This window comes from Varroa destructor, unplaced genomic scaffold (assembly GCF_002443255.2).
Source record: "Varroa destructor unplaced genomic scaffold, Vdes_3.0 BEIS01000004.1, whole genome shotgun sequence".
Lineage (NCBI taxonomy): Eukaryota > Metazoa > Arthropoda > Arachnida > Mesostigmata > Varroidae > Varroa > Varroa destructor.
Genome location: NW_019211457.1, coordinates 28214693 through 28236875, shown reverse-complemented (window position 1 = coordinate 28236875; position 22183 = coordinate 28214693). Strand labels below are relative to the sequence as shown.

Here is a 22183-nt window from a genome sequence, read left to right as displayed (position 1 = left end):
AGCAAAACTCAACGATTCGGCCATCCCCTGTATATGGTCGCTATTGTATAATAATCGTGGGTATGTGCCAGACGCTAGTTTTCTACGGAAGCGAATGTTCGGGAGATTCGACTATATAAATATATCCTATGTTTTTGTCAGTAACTGTGCGCCCGTAAAGCATACAAGAGTTTTAGCGAGAATAACGGGAAAAGACGGGAAAACAGTATTATAGAAATGAAGAGCATTCGAACCATAGATTGAAGCCCATAAACATATGTTGACCATCTCCATGGGTTATTCAGCTATGTAGTACAGTACAGGTTTCGATAGCCCATTTTGTGCACAAGGCAATTTGAAGCGAAGACAAAAACGACAGAAAATGTCTTTCGCTATTGCAATAACTCAGAAAAAACCTCATGAACCGTTAATTGTAACGATAACAGGCCGCACAAATAGCTTTGCCCCGTATACGATGCATGTTTGTTTATGAAAACTGTTTTCGTCGTGAACTCGTGAGTCGTTCGTGCCTGAACGATTATTCTAACATCACAATGGATCTATGAAACAGCGCAGTGAAATATGAAAGAAAAAATCTATGAAATTCACGATCGGTCGGAACTATTTGCTTACTCATACGACTATGGCTTTCGGAGATGGCAAACAAGCGCGAGCAGCGGATAAAGCAAGGACGTCAGACAATGACGAAAGAATAAGAGAAAGTAAGATCTATAGCTAAGCAGAATAGACCATCAAGACACCTTTGGAAAAGTGCTCCAGGGCGCACTGCTGGATTGCTACTGTTTGACACTTGACTATTATTTAATTCTAGCTCTTTAAGAAGGTATGTTAGTCCAGATGAGCAATCAGCATTGTTTCAGGCTTCATGAACCGGCAGGTTCCCAGCATGGGCGGTCTGTTCTTTATTTCGTAAACAAGAACGAATTTCCAGTGAAATCTTCGTAATTTTTTTAATGCGTGACATCCAGCACTAGTTAATGTATTATGATTCGCACAAACTGATAGTACTTCAAAATGATGTGACCCAAGAAAATAATTAGCCACCTCGTAATCGTAGATTTCTGAATAGTCATGAAAGCGTTCGTACAGGCGTGCTTCAAATTGTTATTTAGTCATGTCACGATTGTGCCTAAATTTCACGGAGCGCAGATAAGTTTGGATGCTTAGATCGATCACATACATACAAAATGATCGTGCCTGTATTTTGAAATTCTAACAAGTCCCCGAAGGGAATCTAGGTTTTATTGGTTTTCGACAATTGCAATCGTACTTTCTCCACCCGCTTCTGTAATGCTTCATTTACGAATTATATATTAACGTGCCAATAGCTCATGGTATTTTCCACGAATCTCTTTTTTCACGGTACATATATAATAAACGAACTATATTTATTCACTGGAGTCCGAACTTGACACGTATTATAGTACTCGTCCCCGTATTTCACTGGCTGCTATGGGAGCACATTTAGTTCTCGGCTCGATAGCTAAAGCCTAGCTGATGTAGCAGTGCGTCAAACCCGTCTAGTACATGTGGTCTTGATAAGGACACTGCGCTTAGGGCACCTCGTGCAAACGTTGCCTCGTAGAAATGAATTTGCAGTGCCAAACAGGATTTGTTTTTACGGCTTAAGAGCACGTTACAATTAAAAAACTAACACCGAATTTTAAAAAAATAAGCAGAAAAAGTCTATATACATTCGGATAATTTTGAAAAGCAAATGGAAGTTTGTACATCGAAGAAAAATAATAATTAGATTATACCGTATTAGTTGGTAATTTACGTCTATATATGTATTTTTATGGGGGCTTTCCTACATACAAGAACAGTATTCCAGCACAGTGGTACGTATTGGATTACAAAGTCAGAAGTGAGGCAAAATTTCCCAACGATTTTTGCGTTCCTATTCAGGCGTGTCGTGTAAAGAATTACATGCGGAAATAGCACGTTGTCAACTGCGAAGTTCTTCCGCCTGCAATATTGCTGCCTGGCTGATCGTTTTTTTTTTTGAAAAACACAATAGCTTTTGCTATTGTTGTAGGTTGACGACAACATAGAACATGTTCGTGTACTTTCTAACGGAAAGTTATTCATTGTGTACAGACAGGTGGCCGGTTGAAGTGGAGGTATTCCAGACACTTAAGTTTCATATTAAATGTTATTATTATATACAAGTTATTAAACACAAGCCTATAATTGTCAGTATCGTTCCCAGGTTCCACGCATGTCCCTAGGCGCAATAATAAAACCATCGATTGTTACGATTTCCTGTTTCCGTTATCGGTTTACAGGAAACTGTATAGACTGGGATGCATATTAGTTGGCAACTATTTGAGCTGGGATGACCTAGAATTTGTGTTTCGTAAACAGTCGTCAGCTAATTCGAAAACGCTTGCAAAGGCCTTTCTTGCAACCGTGTGTGCAGAAACTTGGTCAGTGAGTAGCCTTCTCCTACCGGTACTTAATGAAGACACACTGAAGCAATTTTTCGCTTACTGCAGGTCAGTTAAAGCGGTTCTAACCAAACATAACGTGCGGGGCAATTATTGTCGAAAGTACGATCTATGGTCTGCCTATTTCAGGCTGTGTGTCTTGCTGGATCTGTCGTTCTTTTTCCTACCTGCAGTTTTACTGCTAGACATGCCGAGGTAATATCACAATGCTTTTCTTGGGACGCTTGCGCTTTGTCTTGGACTTCAATGGTCTATCTATTTTTGGCGTTTCGTACTGTTCCGATATTAACCTTGTGACCTAAAAGGCCGCACAAGGTACTAATAATTGAAATTATTTCGTCATTGAAAAAATACAGACTTGACCAAGTCACCTTTCTTGCTAAAGTAGACTTTCAGGCCTGCTTCGTACGGTCGTTGGAAACTTACACCATGGACTCCACTATCGGAGAGGCTTAGTTTGCTCAAACTTCCTACGAACGCGCATGTACCAGTCACCATAATAGTTTTGTCCCTTGTGCGCCTCGTGCAAGAGCGATTTCGTCTTTCTTTCAAAGAGGCTCAAGTCAAATTTACCTAATTGCCTGCAGCCTTACTTATTATATGCTGTTCATGCCATGAGTTGCACTTTGCCAACAAAAAAACAAGGCGGTAAATCTGGCCATTAATAAAAATTACGGCTTCGACCAAAACAACTTACCTTGCGTAACAAAAATAGGAGAACCCGCTTGTAGCAATACGAATACTTCTGGTCTGTAAGCCCTGTTATAATATTCCTAGCTTAGTCATTATAGAAGCAGAATTTCGTCGAAAAACAATATTTGTTATGAATCAGAGCTGTTAATGATGGGCCTGAAGCACAGAATTCGATGAATTTGTAGAAAAGGTGTAGCTCTGTTGGCGCGAACAACTATAGACAACTTCACTAGAGGCTGCTGTTGAGTCTGAAGTTAGCTAATGAGCTCTTGCAAAGAGTGTAAAAGATCGAGCTGTGGAATCCTTTAAGTGAAAAAATACAGCAGATTCCTACAGACACTCTTTTGCCCTTCTGGCCGGTGTCCCAGAAATTGCCATACATGGGCTAAACACAAAGACCCGTTGCACATCGATGAGTCAAAATAAGAAGTACGTAATCGTTTTTCAAGCTGCAGGTTCAACGGGCTGCTAATACTTCATACCTTTACCTTGATGAACTTCAAGAAAAAAGGCAGAATTTGCTCTAACCCAAAGCCAAACAATTAGAATTGCTTTTCGTAATATTTTCAAAGTCCAAAGTAACGTATTAACTTGCGAGAGCGTGTATAGCGAATGTATTACCGTTGATCTATAACTGTTTGCTGAAATTAAGTACCAAACCCAGCAATAACAATTATAGTAAACTGTAAACTTGTCCATGAGCAGAGCCTAGTATATATCTAAGCCATATATGTCAAAATAGCATCATATATAATTGAGATGTACGAATCATTTTTCGAAATAAGATGTAAAATCTTGCTTTCTATGCAAAATTAGCTTTGATGTTTGTACCTATGATTGTAGTGGAAGCCCAACGATCGTCTCGCATCCATACAAAACGTTGACGCACGGCCCAAAAAGTGCGGATCCGTAATTTCCGATATTGAGAGAGAGCTACTTCTCCATCCATCAAATGAAATCAGCGTTTTCAGGAAAATTCGCCGAAAAAAGGACTTACGTTCGAGTTCTCTCATGCGAATGCCACAAGTTCCACGATGACCAATAAGGTTCAATAATTTTCCTCTTATTGCATTAGGCTAAATCAAATTCGTTACGGCTTTTTTCGGGGCGAGGTAGCCCCCACCTGACCTTGGGAGCTTTGATGCGAATATTTCACAATTAGTAAAGCAAGCATCTGTCTCCGCCTTTTTCTTGACGAGATCATCAAAATCGGCGTGGGCCCGCACTGGGTTGAGCCGCCCCAAAGGCATGTTCCATAACTGGACTACTAGTGATCTACTGCATTCTGTTTTTGTTCATTTGTTGTGTTTCGCTTAGTTTGCACTCCTTGCAAGTGTCATCAGTTGTGTATCCTTGCTGTTTTATCAAAACATGAAAGCCTTGTTTGCGTCAGTGCGTCTATATACTGTTGAGTTGATATAATTTTTAATATTTGCTGCTCCAAAACGTTTACTAGTTTAATTGATTGTCACTTCTACTTCAGCCAGCGGAGTTATCGAGCACCGTGATACTGTAGACAATGAGGGGCGACCTCGATCCCTTTCATCTTTTAATCTTTTTGATGCTCTAGACAAATGTCATCATCACGTCCGTCTGTGTGTCTGTCTGGCTGCTTCCGATCTTCAGACTCTTACGTTACAATAATTCGAGTGGCGGTTTCAGGCGAGCCTTCGTTCGAAGAGGGATTCTTCGGAGATTTGATCGCGTTTTATCAATAACGCCCGCGTACAACAGTGAAATGGCTGTCGGTTTTGAAAACAGTGCACTGTATAGCGTCTATATTCTATTGTGTTAAAAGACCGAAAGTTGATAAGATAGATATATATGAAACTTACCGTCTGCTCGTTTATGCACATCCAGTTGGAAATAATGTCATCATTTGATTATTTTGTTTCTTTTTTAGTTTAGATTTAATCATAAAGGCCTAAAAATCCAGGAAGCAGTTGATAACCGTACCGCATCGGCACCTCTATTTAATTTATTGCGTGCTAGCTTCTATATTAATGCGTGGTCGTATTTTTTTGCGGGGCTTACGATCATAATTATATTGACAGCAGCTAATTATTCTATTTGGGCAGATTTAACTCATTCTCGCCGCTGGTTGAACTTTCAACTCTGCTAAGTGTTCGTGGCTTCGAATATACGCAATTTTTTTAGATGTCCCTGTAGATGACTGTTTATCTGAAACGACCAAGCCACTTTGTCTAAATAGTATTAACATAATAGTTAAGGGGAAGGGGATGTCCAGTTAGTGCTGATTTCACCCCTCCACACTACCATGGCAAGTAATACTAAGAGGTGAGCCCCTATACCCATAAACGAGATCTATGCATAAGGATCCCAATTAAAAGAAAAGCTTTGCTCTACCCTTATGCTATCTACGAAGTAATGTGTGAAGACCAACAACGCCTTCATATGCTGCCCGCGGATTATTGGCTGGCAGTAAATAATGCGTCCTTATCTAGAGGCCTGTCAGCAAAAAACACAACACTTCATGTTGGTTATCCTAAGCTATTTTTATTGAGATAATTCCATCCGTAATGAGATCTGCAGGCAAGAATTTCGCACACAAACTGGCTAAGTGCCAAGCATCAGTCGTTAGCGTCATCCTCATATGGAAATGGCTTTTTTGTTTCACTTTCTTCCAAAGACATTGTTGATCTCGAAGCGTAAAAATAAAAATGCTTGTAAATTATCGCCATTCGTTCCATCTGTCCCGCCCTGCTTGATGGATGCGTCACTTGATCGAAATAAATCAGCACATTGAATGAAAGAGCCAACAACGCATGCTCTTTTACAATACGACCCCATCATCCGAGCAATTATTGTGTCGCACCTTATTGACGCACAGGTGAAGAAAGTCTCTTCCTCTCTCTAATTATCGTCTATGAAGACAAATTCCCTTCTTCCATGCATTTCTCTTAACGCTGTCTGCTGCTAGTATTTTACGTGGACTGCTTGAACGGTCACCCCGTTGCTATTACCACGTCTAGTTCTTCTACTGGGTGCGAAATCGTTTGGCCCTTTCGATAAGTAGCCTTTCTTCTTCGAGCGCCAGCAACCGCTGTTGCAGGGTCAGTTCCCTCTCTTTAAGCTCACACCATTTCCTGAAAGCACAAAAATAGCTGATTGACGACCGTTGCAAAATCAAACCGACTACGTGGTAAGCGAAAAGTCTAAATGAAGACATAGTAATGCGTGTATTTGAAGAGATTTACAAACGGATGGCTGTCAACTCCTGTGTGTCGTTGTCGCTGCTTGAATGAGAGCCGGCACCTCAGGTTGTAATCGTCCGTCCGTGATTATAGATAGCTTGTGTTTTCTTCTCTTAAAAAGCATCTTGGCTATTCAGCGTTGAGCCGACGTATCAGATCTGTACGGAACAGTAGCAATGATATTGCAGGAGTAGAAGGGACTTGCAATGTTATCGTACGCCCATAGCGATGATTATAACAAAATTGCGGAGTTAATTTTCGGAGCAGTATCGCTAGTCTATGTATTAGGACGCGACCGTAGGCCAGTGACTAATCAGGAATAGGGGTGCTGAAAACTCACTTGAAATGCTCATCGTTCTGTCGGCGTTCCATTTCGGCTGTGGCCTTCAACAGCTCTGTCCTTTCTTGGTAAGCCTTGAGCATGCGTTTTGATGCGACCGAATTCTGCTTCATTGTCAAAACGATGCCTATTAAACAAAAGATCGAAAGGATAGAACAGCGAAAAAGGACACGATAACAACAGCTATGTGCCATAACAGCAGTAATATATTTAGTATGGTACACGACAGCTGAAAGAAGGCACTTTTGTTTTGTTTGAACTTTAAATACAAGCGCTTGGTTGATGACATAATAACTAGAGTTCGACAGGTATGTGGTTTTTATTTCTTTCGGTATAGTGACAAACTTCGATGGTCGAATAACTAACGGATTTGTGCGAAAAAAGACGTATATGAGGTTGTAACAATAAAATCAAACTGGCGATCTAATTTAGAAGGAAACACAGGCGATAGCGATATAATTTATTAGTACAAAAGCGATCGAAATAGCTAAAACAACTCGGTAATTTGTTTCAACATTTGGTTGATAATCTAAGGTGTTGGAGAAACGCCTAATAAACATCCAACCAACCTGGCCGTTTGACAAAGAGCACTTTTTACATATTTTCAACATTATACGCATAGCGTTACTGATGACCCTACTTGAGAGCTACCATCTGAATTATGTACGAAGCGCGTTGTTAATCTGTTCCAGAATCATCGCACCTTTAATAGTTTCATCATAAAACACGGATTTAGCATGAAAATGGTTTTTTGTTTTGCTGTTTTCGACGTTCTCATATAGAGATTATGCCAGCTAGCGCAGTGGCTGGTACTGTCAATAAATAGGATTCATGGTGAATTTTCTCATGTTTTTTGGCGCTAGGGGAATGTCCAGGCATATTTCAACGTTCAATGCCCAGCATCCTGTCACGCATTGAATAGAATAAACACCAATGTATGACCTTTCACACACATACCCATGGCCGACGACAATAACGAAAATAGGTCTAATCTTAACGACTTGCTGTCCAAACAGGCTTTGAATCTTGCACAGACAGTGCCTGCAATGGGCACAGCCTTCGAGTCTCTGTCTTCCCTCATTTGGTGGCTCTTAACCCTTCAGCTTCGTATGTTAGGATTTAGTGGTCCTTTCTATCTCGCTTTTCATCTAATTATTCTCACTTTTTGATCACATCCTCTTTTTTTGTGACATCACAAGTGATATGGACAACACGTATCTGCAAACCATACTCCCAGGATGGGATATGGTTTGCAGAAAACCACCGCACGACTAACAAACAAATCCGATAAGTTCACTAAACATGCGATCCTGCGATGAACAGCAATTCAGCGGCTATATACAGAACCGAATCAAGTTTTTCTTTAATCCTTTGTTTTTGTGAGCTTGCTCCATTTGGTGTAGTCATAACAGCTACTCTTGCCAATGTTATGTCTACCAATATACCTATCGGGGCAGATGAAATAATGTCTATTCGTTCTGTTCGTCCGGTAACCGATCTAAACGCATTTCGTTTTTTTTTATATTAATACCTCATAGTCCATGGAGGATTCAAGCTTTGCTTTCAAAGGCTAACGCACAAAAAAGTAAATGTTGTTTACAAAATATCATCAGTTTTGATAGCATCAACACGGTAAGTGATTGCGTTGAAACATGAGTAGTTCCCGCTTGGTTTCAAACCGGATTCGGCCTTGCTTCGGCCTAAGCATACACACCGAAAGTAGAGAGTTCTTTCGAGCTTCACAAACCACTAGACAAATTGTTACGGAGTTATACGAATATTCATTCGTCGTCTGCCGTCTTTTTTAGCCGTAAACAACTCACCCAAGTTCTAGATAAGCTGTCGAGCATTGCCATTAGAATACACTTTGCGTCACCTGCGACATCATTTTTTTCTCGTATTCCACGGCCCCACGCACCTTTCATAAGTGCACGGCATCCTACGATGAGCGTATCTAAATAGCTGTTTCAAGTTTTACGTCCAGCGTTACCGTTAGGCGTTGTCTTAGGCCGTGGGCTCGTCCAATCGCAAACTAAAGCGTGTTCGCTCCAGTTTCAAAGCTAGGCCGCCTGATGTGTCTCTAAGTTTAGTGGGCACACACGTGACCACTGCACGACCTTAGAGACGCAACGGAACTGTCGACGCTTATACGGACGATTCCCATAGACAGCTAGCTCTGTCAATCTTTCTATTCTGTGGTGTCACTAACGGGATGCATAATGCTGTTTTTCTGTTGTTAGGTGCAGTGAATGTTAAACTCAGTGAGTTCCTCGTGGTGGCGTGGTTTGCCGGACGGTCACGGCTGTCAAGGACGACACGTAAAGCCGGCTAAGGTGCAACCAGCGGTAGTATTTGAACACAACATTGCCATCGGTACCGGCTCGCTGAGCAACTCGTACGGTCCTGGTGTCGAAGATCGGTGTTGTTCGCGCCGATGTCATAGTAAGAATTTGGCCTTGAACTTAGAATTAACGACAGGAATATGTCGAACTAGAACTTTTTACATACACGATACATGTCCGCCTACTTAAGCTAACATCGCTCTATACAACATTTTGAGTCCCGTGGGAAAAACTTTTCCCATCCCATAGCCTTTCTCTAAGCCAAAGAAATTTAAACAGTGAAATTGAGGAAAAGTTGGTTACAGAAACAAACGCCAGCAGAAATGTGGCACACAACATCATACGTGAACTAATTCTGAAGCTGGTCCTTGTTCGACCATCGCAGTGAACTGAGAAAATCGTTCGGTTAGTCTAATGGCCTTAATAGAAAAACAGGACAGACTACATCCTCAGATTACTTACAGTCGAGTAATGAAAGCCTATTTTTTTAATTGAACCAGTGTATATTATAGACGATAGAACCAATTCACTTCATCGTACCTATGTATTTCTCGGTCGAAAATAACATACGATTTGATCACGCACAATGCATATCCAGTCTGCCTTTCAAATTTAATTAATATCAGCAGCAGCGATCTACGAGAGGTAACAGGGTCCTGTTCGATACCTACATTTTACCTGCATGGATAATAATATTATTACCACTAGCCATCTGTGCTCCCTTGCAGATTACGAAAAAATTAGAGATCCGAAATCGTCATTATCGAATTGTTTGCATCTTTGTGCATGGTGCTAACAATGACTTTTTATTTACACAAATCGGTGAGACTACAGCCCTGCTTTCTTTTCCTTCTCTGACATCTTCGTGGACGTATACATCTCCGAGAGATATTTGTGGGTCTTATCTATCTTGTATCTTATTCCACGTGAAGAGATATATTGTACTTGATTCGACATGTAAGATATGCGGCAACAATTCGCCCTTTAAAATTCGGCCATTTTAATTGACGGGCATCGTCACCGATTCAGCGCGAATGTCATAGTGCCACATTGACCTGTTTACCTGTAGCAGACGCAGCTGACAGATTTTTTTTCAAGAGAATGTCGGAATTGTGGCGAGAACATCACATGAGCGCTTAAATTTGAAACTGACTGCTTGTATAAGACGATAAGTCTGAAAATGTATGTCATCCCTTCCCACCTTAAACGATACATAGGGTTTAATAACAACAGAATTGAGCGAAGATTATATTCCACGCCCAATATAAAAGTAAATTCGATTGAAATGATTTTGAATTGAGTTTGAGAAGTAACGAAATATACTACATAAGAGATGCTGAATTTAGCCAAAACATATTACGCAATAATCCATTTGAAAGTCTTCAGTTCTGGAATGTGTGGGATGAAATACTTTTGACGCTTCTGCTAAAACCTAAACGACCTAATCCAATTCAGGAACTAAGGCGATCGGTCAACAACCGGCCATTCAGTCTCCTAAGAACCTTTATACGTCCCCTTCTTAGTGGAGGTTCTCAGAAGTATTTAAACACGTTTGAAATATCACCCGATTCTCTACATAGAACACCTCTATTCTTATGGCTTCTATAGGGGTCTATGCATATTGTATAATGAAAATTGTAATTTCATAATATTCCGATAAACTCGAATAGGCTCATTAGTTTTCGAGCAGTTCCATCAGGATCCAAAGATGAATGTTTGCTATTTTTTTCTATTGTATCACCCGTATACTCTGTAAGACTGCACAAAGTACCAGCGCATGAATTTTCAAATATATTTCACGTATCTCATACACACAATCGAACTTACGTAACACGAACCCCCAACGCCAAGATGTGAAACACGTTCCTCATATGTTCCGCTCGTACTTTGGTACAAGTCCAAAAACTTGGGCGATGAGACTGCGCGCTTCTGCCGTCGTTCTTAGATTGGTAAAATGCTACGCGGATCTGAATGTTATAGATGAAAGATCCTTTGTTCGGCTGTTGGCTGACGACGCCAACGCATTCGTCAAGTGCAGTCGGCCGGTTTGTGTCTACATTTTAATAAACACCGGCCTCAACTGTCACTTAGAACCGTGTCACAAACACGGTAACACCGCAGTCTGGGGCGTGACGTTGGCTTCTCAATCACACGCGCGTTAATGTCTCTGATTCTATAATAAGAATGCAAACTAACAAGCAAGACAGTGGAGATAGAGAGGAGACTGCAGATGGGCCGTTATAATACGATCAAGACTTGCCGGGGCAAACATTGCACGAATGATTTGACGAACGTAGGGCTTCAAAAGTTTGCCACAACGGTATAACGATAAGGGTGGTGGGATTTAAATGTTTAACGATCAACATCGGATAGAGATCAACGGGCGTCGGCAAGGCCTTTGGGCTCCTCATGGTTCGACTTTTCTGGGCATTTAAGCGGGTTGGATTAAACAATATGAAGACTAGACTAGAAGCTCACAAGCTTATAGAGATGATAGGGGTCGGCATTGACTTGGATCTTGAATATACGAAGAAATATTTGAATAAAATATATTCTGTAACGCAAGACTGGCACCTACTAAGCCTAACGGTCCAGTAAGGTAGCCAACAACGCAAGCCACCGCAATTTATTCTATAATATATCGGCTCCAACGTTTTAATTCGACATCAACTTGCTTGTGTTGTGAGAAATTAATTAAAAAAAAAAAACAAAAAAGTTGTAGAATTTCATAAATGAGGCGAGGCTTGAACTGAACTCCTTCTGCGGCACTTTTTTTTATTAACAAGCTTGCAACATACGTATAGCATTTATAGGACACGTACAAATAATAGGTCACAACATATTGTTGGTGACCGTTGTTTCGTGATTTATTGTCAACTGTACTATCTATGATGCTGACTAGGTAGTCACTATTACAGTTCTCCCTTTACCTGTATATACTCCAGTTGAATCCAATTGTGTTAAGAGAATCCCACGTTTCCTTCGTGTTTGCTAGCTTCCGTCTATTTCTGATCTTACAGCTAAAGCTCTAGCCGCAGGCTTTGTCAAAGGGCTTGCGCAGTCTGACGATAAGCAGTTCTAACATTTGCTTTCGAAAGAAAGGGGTACATATCGCTAATTCGGTTGGCTAATTCGTTGACTGAACTCCTCTCACAAAGATATTTTTTTTTTTATTTGTCTCAAGGTACGCAGGCTGCCCGCAGGTTCACTTTGCGTTCATATATCTATCGACTTAACCATTCAATAGATGTGAGCTAGAGTCGGCATTTAATTTGCTTACAGCTTTCACCATTCAGAAACTTCATCCTGTATGAATGTTTGCGTGTTTTAGCAGAACACGTTTAAAGATAGAAGAACGACCTTCTACAAATTTATGGCAAGACTTTTTGCGCTATCTCATAAACTGGGCTGCGGCAGCGCCAAGGGATTGTGCACTGGCCTAAGACCAGGTCGGTAATGGGAACGTTATAGCAATAGTAGTTACTAATGAAACCCATGCTACCTTAATAACTAAACAACGAACCTAGAAAGAAGCAAAACTGACAAGAAGCACTGGAATATAAACTATTCCATCATGGGCGGTTAGTGATCTCACGTTAGACGTAACAAACTCGTTAATTCAAACAATGAAAAAGACAGTTGCGTTCAAAGCTGAAATTACCATTTTAAGTAGCAAATTCTAAGGCATCATAAGCTAAATACCACAGAAGATAAATATGTGTTACGTCCTATTGTTAAGTACATGAACAGATATCAACTAGATATCTCGTCTGTTATTTAGCACCCAATTAACCTTTTGGAGTTCGAGTACAAAACGAAAACGATTTTGATTTTATCATGGTAAATGGATACAAATTTTTTTTCTAATCAGCATCCGTCATTATAACTGAGCACAGTTTACACACATCACTGCTGAGTCGATAGATAATCTGTTCCTTCTGGTTATTATTAGTTTTTACGCGATTCAATGAAATTGTTACAAGGAACATACAAATACTGACGAAGGTATTTATAATTTATGACAGCTACTTAAGCACATGAAGTGTTAGCACTGATCGGCATCATAACGACACAATAAAAAAAAGTTAGCAGGACGATTTGTGTGAACTTACACATTGCTTAATGAACTTGCCTCTTTAGGCTGAATGCATCATACTTTAAGTTCTAATACTATTACAACTAATACCGTTATTGGTTAATACTGAGCGGCGGTTGCAGGCAACCTGTTGAGCGTCCATAAGATGGGTAGTTGATGTAAATGAGCTGTCTTTTGAACAACTTCACGACAGGCCTCACGCGTCCACTTTCGAGCACAAACGCTGCAGACCTAACACGCGAGACAATCAAAAGTCGACAGAATGTGACCATTCACATGATGTTCCTGCGATTAAGCCATGTAGAACGTGAGCAATGGTTTCTGAAGTATGTAATAAGTGCTACGACCCGTTTATTAACATTAGCCACGGTTCCCGCGGCCGCAGACCCTGACAAAATCATTTTTAGATTTCCTAAATTTCTCTCGGAATTTCTTGCGTTTCCTTGATTCGTCAAGTCAATTTTTGATGATATGAACTCAAATTTGGCATTGTCAACCGTTTATAAAATTTTTACTAATATTGTGTTGATTAAAAAAAAATAGCTGCCTCTGTCTATTATGTTTCAGGTTTTCATAATCGAGTGTAATAGCGTCACACAGTTTTCACTACCTTACGAGGCTACTGCCGTCGTTTCGTTCAAAAAATATAAGTATGTGGAATAAAAAATCACGGTAGTTACGATATCTACCGTATGTTAAAAGCGATCTAAAGAACTTTACAACGCATAACGATACTGTAACAAACCCTCATCTAACAATAACCCCCTTCACGAGTGGCTTACGGAGATCCTTATCATACTCAATGTGTTTTTAGGTTAAAAATGCTGTTTTTCAGTTCAGAAATCGCTTTCGACTAGCACCTTTTAACACTAAAACCTTTGCCGTACCCAGACGACCTATCTCGGATCGCTTCGGTCACTTCGGTTGTCGAAAATGCATTTTTTCTTTGTTACCAGATGCATTCCCATGTTCGAAGCCGCAATTTAAAATGCGATAATATTGCAATTTAAAATTTTGTGGCCGGCATAAGACGGTGACAGCAGATATGACAAGGCCTAATATACTTTAATGGTATATTAATGGGATAATCGAAAAATTATAAAAATGAAACAACAAGGCAAAAGAACCTTCGCTTTCTAAACAACCTCACACAACACATAATTATTTAGTTGCACCTGATAATCACCATAGATAGCTCGACCATTTACTTATTAAAATATAGAAAAAAACCCACAAAGATTTGAGGTAAATTTAAGATATTTTGACGGAGCAAATAATACGTTCTTTACAATCGCGCCGTTCAGCTATCCAGACAAGATCACCCTAAATTCTCTATAAGATCGACGAACTGTTTCAAGGTTAAAACTTCTTGTTTTCCGAGGTGGATGAGATGACAGTCGTTCCGATAGCATTGGGTATACTCATACATGCACACTTTGTATACACAAGTATCTTCTCAAGTGCCTTTCTACCGCATAAATAATTTTCAACATCCCCCTGAGTTCCGCCAATTACAGACTTCGTATTTAAGCTATCTTTGCGTGATCACCCTCTGTAATCGTTTCAGACAACGGTAAAACAACGAACGCTACCTATAATACTGATAAAACATTACTATTGGTTCTGCGTAGCAAAAAGCTTCATTATCCTTTAAGAGTCCAGAAATAATTCGTATTTTTGTGCAGACTGCATAACATGTACATTCGTACTAATGACATCCTTGAAGACAATAGATACCTGTCGCACTTTATATGAGCGTTATAGGTATCAATAGCGTGGCAGTCGCTACTGCTTTGTGGTCGCTTACGGTATTATACGAGAATCAATGTTTTTTTGGAACAAGGAAGTGTTGCATTCAACTTATTTGTTTATAATGGCCAACAGAATCATACTGCGCCCGAAAATACTTATCTCTCGTTATTGTCTCAGAAATCATTAATACTAAGAAAACATAAGTCAGTGGCCTAGGAATTTTAAGCAAAAATTTTAATTTTTCTATGCACCTACGAGCGATTACTAATGAGCTCATACCTCCAGACATTTGTGCTTGTTTCTGGATATAGAAAGTATTTAAACTCAGCACAAATACAATTTTGTTTGTTCAAACATCCTTCGTCGTTTGTCAGTAGACTTTCTAAGTAATTAAATTTTTTTGCTCTGACCGCTGTTTATCTGTTTGTCTTTAAACTGAACGCCTTTTACAATGTTTTTAAGAACATATGCAACAATGAAACACCAAGCTCTGACCCGTAGTGGAATTGGCTGATTATTTTTATTTTAGGTTGTTTTACCTTTCTGTATTGCCACTTCTGCCTTTCAGGCTGGTTCATTTTTATGTCTCCAAAATCAACTGCTTTTAGTATAGGTACACATTTCTTGGTACTCAGGCAACAGGTGTCATTTTCCCTCGAGCTTCTCAATCCGCTTCCACTTCCTCTATAACCCTGAACTACCGCTGCCACACTTGTAACGGGCGTTAAACATTGACGCTCCTATTTCAGGGCAAAGCTCTTAACGAAAAAAATTGGTGACGAAAAGGACACGCCGGGATCGTCAGATTTTCCGACGTCGGACATCGTTGGAAAAACGTGTCAGTTAGTCAGCAGCGACCTCCACAGAATTTAGAGCAAAGCAAACGATAGACAGAGTTTGTCGAAGCGTTGGCCACTCAGGTCAGAAAGCAAAATAATCCTTTATAAGCTTTTACGTAGAACTCGAACAACCGCAATAGAAGTTAACAAAAGGTTGGTTTGGGCCGGCCTGCATTTCGCGATACTGCCTATGCGTGTGCTTAGACTAAAGAATAAAAAAAATAGGCCACCAAAAATTAACCATAAAGCCGTGACACCGACGGGTGATTTATATTCGTCAGGATTTTCGGAAAATCCAATCTGAAAATTAACCTGATCCTTTATGAATTAATCTTGTTATATTATAACTGGCTTGCTCAAGCAGTCAGTGAGTCAGTCAGAAATTTATCCTAATACTTATGTAAAAACTATTAAGTTAGAGTTAGTTTTATACGAAAAGTAAAGATACCGTCACGAGTATTACTCATTCAAGTACTTATTATTAGATATATATTACTCAAGTGGTGCAACATTTCAACATTTGACCTTCGATACGATCTGATAATTTCAACGTTGCAAGTAATAGCATTTCAGCTTAAGAATGGACCGTAAATTACAACTGATTCATCCGGGCATGTAACCGGGTTATCTAACGAGGAAAAATTAACTTTACTAATAGTACTTGATGCACACGATTCTCTATTTTTAGAAAAACAGGTCGGTCAATCGTTGTTTCGACTGTTCACTATGACATCCGGATAACTGGTTGTACCTCATTAACTTTGCTATTTATCTCAATAGGACGCATTGGATCGATTCCTTTCTATAACTTCTACTCAGGGGACACTTTAGAGACATCCGAGAATCTTTAAGCGCACATTAATGCGAATGAACGCGCGCCTAAGGTCAAGATAGAACTCGGACCGTCCTTGTGTAAACTGGGCGTTGTTACCCGCCGTCAACTTGGCCTGATTGCAGAGCGGGCACCAGGATTGCCAAAGGGACGCGTTGCATTTCAACTTGAGCAGCAATCATATGTGCAGCGTTTGAAACAGTATTTCATGAGAGGTAGACTACATGAAAAAAACAACGGCAAAAATACACAACAACTACTCAGCTAATACTTTAATACTAGTGATCAGTACATTAATAATGTACCAGCTCGACCGAAAAAGTCCTTTTTTTTTCTCAATGGGCGATCGATACCGCAAGCACTTTAACACGAAACGTAGCATAAGATGCAAGACGAATTTAAACGACAAAGGTAAATTTTGATCTAGGATAATGATTATCAATGTGGTGCAGAGGTCAATGGTATTATTGCTTCCAAGCAATGCGTTACAGCAATAAAATCGTCCAAATTTCTCTTTAAAAGCCACAAGACGTGGCACAACAAGTGGGAAACTACGATGCGTTAGTTTAACTTGATATAGCCAGAGATACATGCATTCCTACTAAGCTGAGTCGTGCTTTGAGAAAGCTTAGTTCTTTCAGTTCCTCTATTAGCATCGACGGCATCCCATTTGTCATATGTTCAAAATGTGGTGGCTTATATATCACCCTAAAGGCACTCATAATATAAATCAGTGACTTTTATAAAATGTAATCTGTTATCTATTCGCCTTTTAACAATCTTCAGGCCAAGCAAAAGTAGTTGAGAAACGACGTAGTTGTTTTTTCCTCTCAATCGTTTAACAAAAGTTCCATGAAATCTGACAAAATACCTATAAATGTTCATATATATACATATGAACTCTTCTATATATATATACATATATATGAGATAACAGTATTATCAGAATTACATAGATGGTATACTAACAACCGTTTAATCTGTTTCTTCTATTTTTTTTAAAGGTGGATATAGACCTGGGGACTCAATTTATTTGTGTTATAGCGCTTATGTCTACACTACGAAACACTATACAAACGTTGACATGATAAGTGAATACGGGAACACTGATAGAACAAATAACCGTCATTTTTCTTTCAAGGCATGATCTAGATGGAGATTGCAAATTAGCTAGGTTTAGAGACGCTTTCATAAGTTACCTAATTTCAGTGGATATACGTTTCCCAGGTCTTTGTTAAGCATGTAATAGTAATTTATTGTCGGGTTATTATTTGGCAACCAGCCATTCTAAAAGCTAGGCGTAGAGTAATGTTAGCATTTGTTATTACAATAGTTTTCTTTCTTGCACAATTGTGTTGTGTTTTAAATCATCTGAGATCACAGTAAATCTACTTTAATTGAATGTGTTGAACCTGGTGAGCGAACCGCGACGGTCAAAACGTACATGTTCTAAAAAGTTTTATCGTTTAATAAAAAGCAAAACAGGAGCTGTTTTCTTTCGTGGGCTGTTTACTTATTTACATGAGACCTAATTTCGGCTTACCCCATGTGACGCTACCATATATGCAGAATTACGCTACCCCATAGCTCACGCTGACAGCGATCGAACTTACACGGTTCCATCACTTTTTAATTGAAGCAAATGTTTTTAATATGATAAAATAATAATACTAAATTAAATATACACCACTGACCATGATCGATGAACTTCCATCATTTTTCTGGGTACACCATACTTTCGTCGCGGTGCAACTTCTGTGGTTCCTTATTACATATATATATATATATATTATAAAAAGTGATTTTTACGCTTCTCCATTGAGATTAAATTAACATTTCGATGACAGTTCTGCAGAGATCAAAACAGATTATAACTTCATGGTACAGGAGCCGATCTTTACGGCGGATACATTACAATTTATCATCTAGGTTTTTTTTCATTTTTGCCGGGTAGCTAAAAATGTGCGCGGTCTGGCATTGTCATGGCAAAAAACGATGCCTTTTCAATTCAGTAATTCCTATCGATCCTTTTCAATGGTGTGTTGTAATCTTGTTGATTATTGATAGTAGCCGTTCGAATTAATCATTCTGCCGGGTAGCAACAACTCATAATACACGATTCGTTCTCAGGTCCATTAAGCACATACCTTCTTTAGCGTCAGTCTAGGCTTTGTCACATTCAGCTGAGCACATTTTTCTCTATTTGCATATTATTATTCCCGTCTACGATCCACTTTTCACTACTATTAGTGACCAAAAGTCTTAAAAATAGCTGGGTTTCATTGCGTTTCTGTAGAGTTTCACTAGTAGAAATACTACCGGGTAGAAGATTCTTTTGCGTCAACTCATGTGACACCCAGACATTTAACTTTTTTTATATCTAGTTTTCTTCAGTTGCTTTAGAATTGCTTGATGGCGGATGTTTAGTTCTTTGATGATATGATGGCTACTCACGTATCGTATTAGTTAGCTTTCACGGCAATTTTATCAGCTTTTTCTGTAAATGGTGAAGGTGGGTCTTTCACATCGAAATTTCCAGAATGAAAGCGACAAAACCACCTTCGGACCACTTCCTCCGATAGCGCATCTTGACCAGAAACAGCACAATTTTTCTTTTTTGGGAAATACTTGTGTTTTTATCGGTAAAGTAGTATAATGAAATATTTTTTTACAGAAATTTTACTCATCTTCAGTCTTAAATTTGAATAATAATATTTTAACAATCTTAGCATATTACTATTGCAAGTCTGGCAGCCTCTGAATGATACTAACGGCGACCTGACGCGACTCATGTTACCGGAGTTATGTGACTTAAAGCCATATAGCTATAAAAACACTCATTACTTTTTCAACAACTCGATATTAGATAGCTCATTTACTTACACACTATCGATTAAATATCGCATAGCCAATGATTTTTATATTATATTGTGACAATGGTGAATTGTACACGTTGGGTCACGTTATTACTAAGCAGACCGCAACTGATAAGACGTTAATGCTTGAAAAGCTTTCGTTATTCTACAACGACCTGTTGTCGTTCGATGAGTTATATATAGCTTTGCACTTGCATTGAAATGGTCGTTAAAATTACGAGCGTATTTTTTTTCTTGTAATTTCACTCACCTTCTACAGGCGTCAATTTCCTCGTCCGCAGTGCTGAGAGGGCACAATCAAGATAATAGAATTCTTCGCCTGGACCGAGCCTACCTGTGCTCCCAGGGGGACTTTGTCCTGGGACATGCTCCTGCCATGCGGCTGCACTTTCAGCTGCTTGTTCGGCATCAAATGGCGGCGCTGCCACTGATGATTCTGACTGATCGCTTTTAGAAGCTCCACGATTCCCCGAATTTCCTCCGGAAGGGGTTAGCATCTGGATTACCCATAAAATTAGTGGTGTCAATCATTTTAGTAAATGCATTGTGTGACGGTCACAAAGGCCTTAAAACAAATACAAATTAGAAAAACGTTTTGCAGATATTTATAGAACACGTTTTCTAAATACAACTGTGGTTGCATTTTTGTTTTCACGCTGAGTATTTCACATACATACGGGGACGTAAAAGTAAATGCCACCTTGAATATACTTTATTTCGTACACGCAGAAATGTTAGCAAAACGACGCCGTACATTGACTTAAATTAAAAAAAAATTCTTAACTGTCAAATGTGCTGTAGCAGGGCTTAATGATGCTTCATCGATTACGAATACCAACTTGGTAACTTAATTTTTCTAAACAACTTCCAATTGAAGATTTATTTGTAAAAAATTATTGGTAAAAAAAATTCTGCTAAATAACTTCTACAGTTGCTCCACCCTTTGCAATGTTTATCAGATTCAATGAACTACTGAAGGAAGATGTATGTAAATAGTACGAAAATATATCTTCCGACAAGGAGCCGTCACATACTCTATATATGAAAAACGTATGTTGGAACCAAAGGGAAAGGTAATGTATGGCAAAGAATTACTAAATGACAGGCGAATACTCCTTGCAATCAATGTGGATTACCGCTAAGTGATGAATTATATCACGATGTCGTGGACGATGGGATTCCAGGTATGGATTCCACGAAAGGGTCGTATTTAAATTGTAAAGAGCCGCTGATAGTAACTCAGTCCCGTGCTGAGGCAGTAGTAACCTGCGTGCTTACTATAGTTATGGACACGTGATAGTCTCGGTTCGAAACAGGGCATAGGCACACCCCACTTTGTGCTGAAAGTCCACCATCTAGAGCAATGCTTAACTAAAGCAGTATCGGACACAAGACTCGAAACATGGTCTTTTAGTTTCGCTACTCAATTATTTGTTATTATGACCGTTACCTCCTTTCGAAAGTTCTCGTCCATTGTCTCAAGCTGATCAAAATACTTTGCGTACGCAAACTTCCGCCCTCCGCTCTGATCTTCATATTTAACTTTCTTGTGCATCTTTTTCAGTCGGTTAAACTTATCCTAAAAATTGAAAAGGTAAAAAATCAAGCAAATTCATGTAATCAAACGTTAGTAAATTCTCTGCTATTATTGATTTTTAGGCCATATACAAACATATTAAGGTGTAATTAATTGATCATGCTTTTTTTTATATACACTCTGATACCATTTTGTTAAAATCTCTAAAACACGAGAATAGATTATTTACACTGTCAAACCCCTGACGCAAATGTCTGCAATCATTATGGGATGCCTTTTGTCATAAAGCGCTCGGACAAAACACCTCTAGGTGGCCCTAAAATTTTGACAGAATCATCAACATTTTGATTTGAATAAAACCCCTACTTTGGCCTAATTGTAATTGATACTATAGTCCTCACAAAAATAATAGCCACTGAGACAGCTCAAGCCTAGTTTTTGTTTGTCACTGATAATACTGATGATCAGGATGTATAAACATCACTGTTTTAATTAAGCATGCAGTTGTAGATTTAAGTCACAGTAGGTAGCTTCTGCCTGTCAGCTAAAATACCTACTTATGTTCAGAACCCATTAGCGCAATGGCATGACATCTATTAGTTGCTAAACAGGTAACCGAAGCGACCCAGTTTGTTTGATTCTATTCATCATTCGTCCATTGCCTTGTGGATATGGACATACAAATATTTGCCTGCTTCGATACGAAAAATATACTCTCAATTAATACTTTTTACAGAAATCAATTATAATGTCAAAATATTTATTGTCCTTACCTGAACCTGCTTTGAAGTAAGCGAAGCATTGATTTCATGAGCAATTGCCGTAAACAGCTCTTTGAGGGTGTCATATTTTCCTCGCGGACCCATTTGAGGCCAGGAGGTCAAATATAATTGAAGCATCTTTTCGATATCAGTTCTCGTCCAATCTAAAAACACCAGAAACACGCGAGGTTTGAGAACATGATATTTACATTTGTGATCGTACGTAAGTATTTCATTAGCTTCAAATATGCAAAATCGATTTTAAAGCTCGTATAACAAAGATTGTTATGATGGTTATCTTCTTTTGAAAATTTTCGCCCATTGTCTCGAGCTGATCAAATTACTACACACATTTTTGACTTCAACTTTCTTGTTTAAAAAGACTTGCAAAAACGTAATGTTTACAAAAGTTAATTATAAAACTCTACAAACACCTAATACTACATGAAG

At 39.1% G+C, this 22183-nt stretch overlaps 2 protein-coding genes across 11 annotated transcripts in view; one reads left to right on the top strand and one right to left on the bottom strand.

The window, feature by feature from the left end:
* Nucleotides 1-22183, top strand: part of LOC111250135 (uncharacterized) — an 82619-nt gene that overhangs the window by 29727 nt on the left and 30709 nt on the right. For 3 of the 4 annotated variants that reach the window (XM_086988799.1, XM_086988798.1, XM_086988797.1), the window contains exon 2: nucleotides 8939-9140. The exons of the other annotated variant lie outside the window; for it this stretch is intronic. The gene's annotated coding sequence lies outside the window, so the exon portion shown is untranslated. The remainder of the gene's footprint in view (nucleotides 1-8938; nucleotides 9141-22183) is intronic. 4 annotated transcript variants of the gene reach the window in all.
* The window catches only part of Yeti (yeti), a 75550-nt gene that overhangs the window by 48811 nt on the left and 4556 nt on the right, over nucleotides 1-22183 (bottom strand). For 2 of the 7 annotated variants that reach the window (XM_086988803.1, XM_086988804.1), the window contains exons 3-5: nucleotides 21746-21897; nucleotides 20886-21014; nucleotides 19686-19932 (exon numbers count right to left, since the gene is read on the bottom strand). In XM_086988803.1, coding sequence (XP_086844929.1) covers nucleotides 19686-19932; nucleotides 20886-21014; nucleotides 21746-21897 — 528 coding nt within the window. Of the gene's footprint in view, nucleotides 1-5640; nucleotides 6251-6361; nucleotides 6517-6698; nucleotides 6882-13152; nucleotides 13368-19685; nucleotides 19933-20885; nucleotides 21015-21745; nucleotides 21898-22183 lie in introns of those variants that run through there. The other 5 variants (XR_002672990.2, XM_022803599.2, XR_015327522.1 and 2 more) reach the window with 5 other exon arrangements.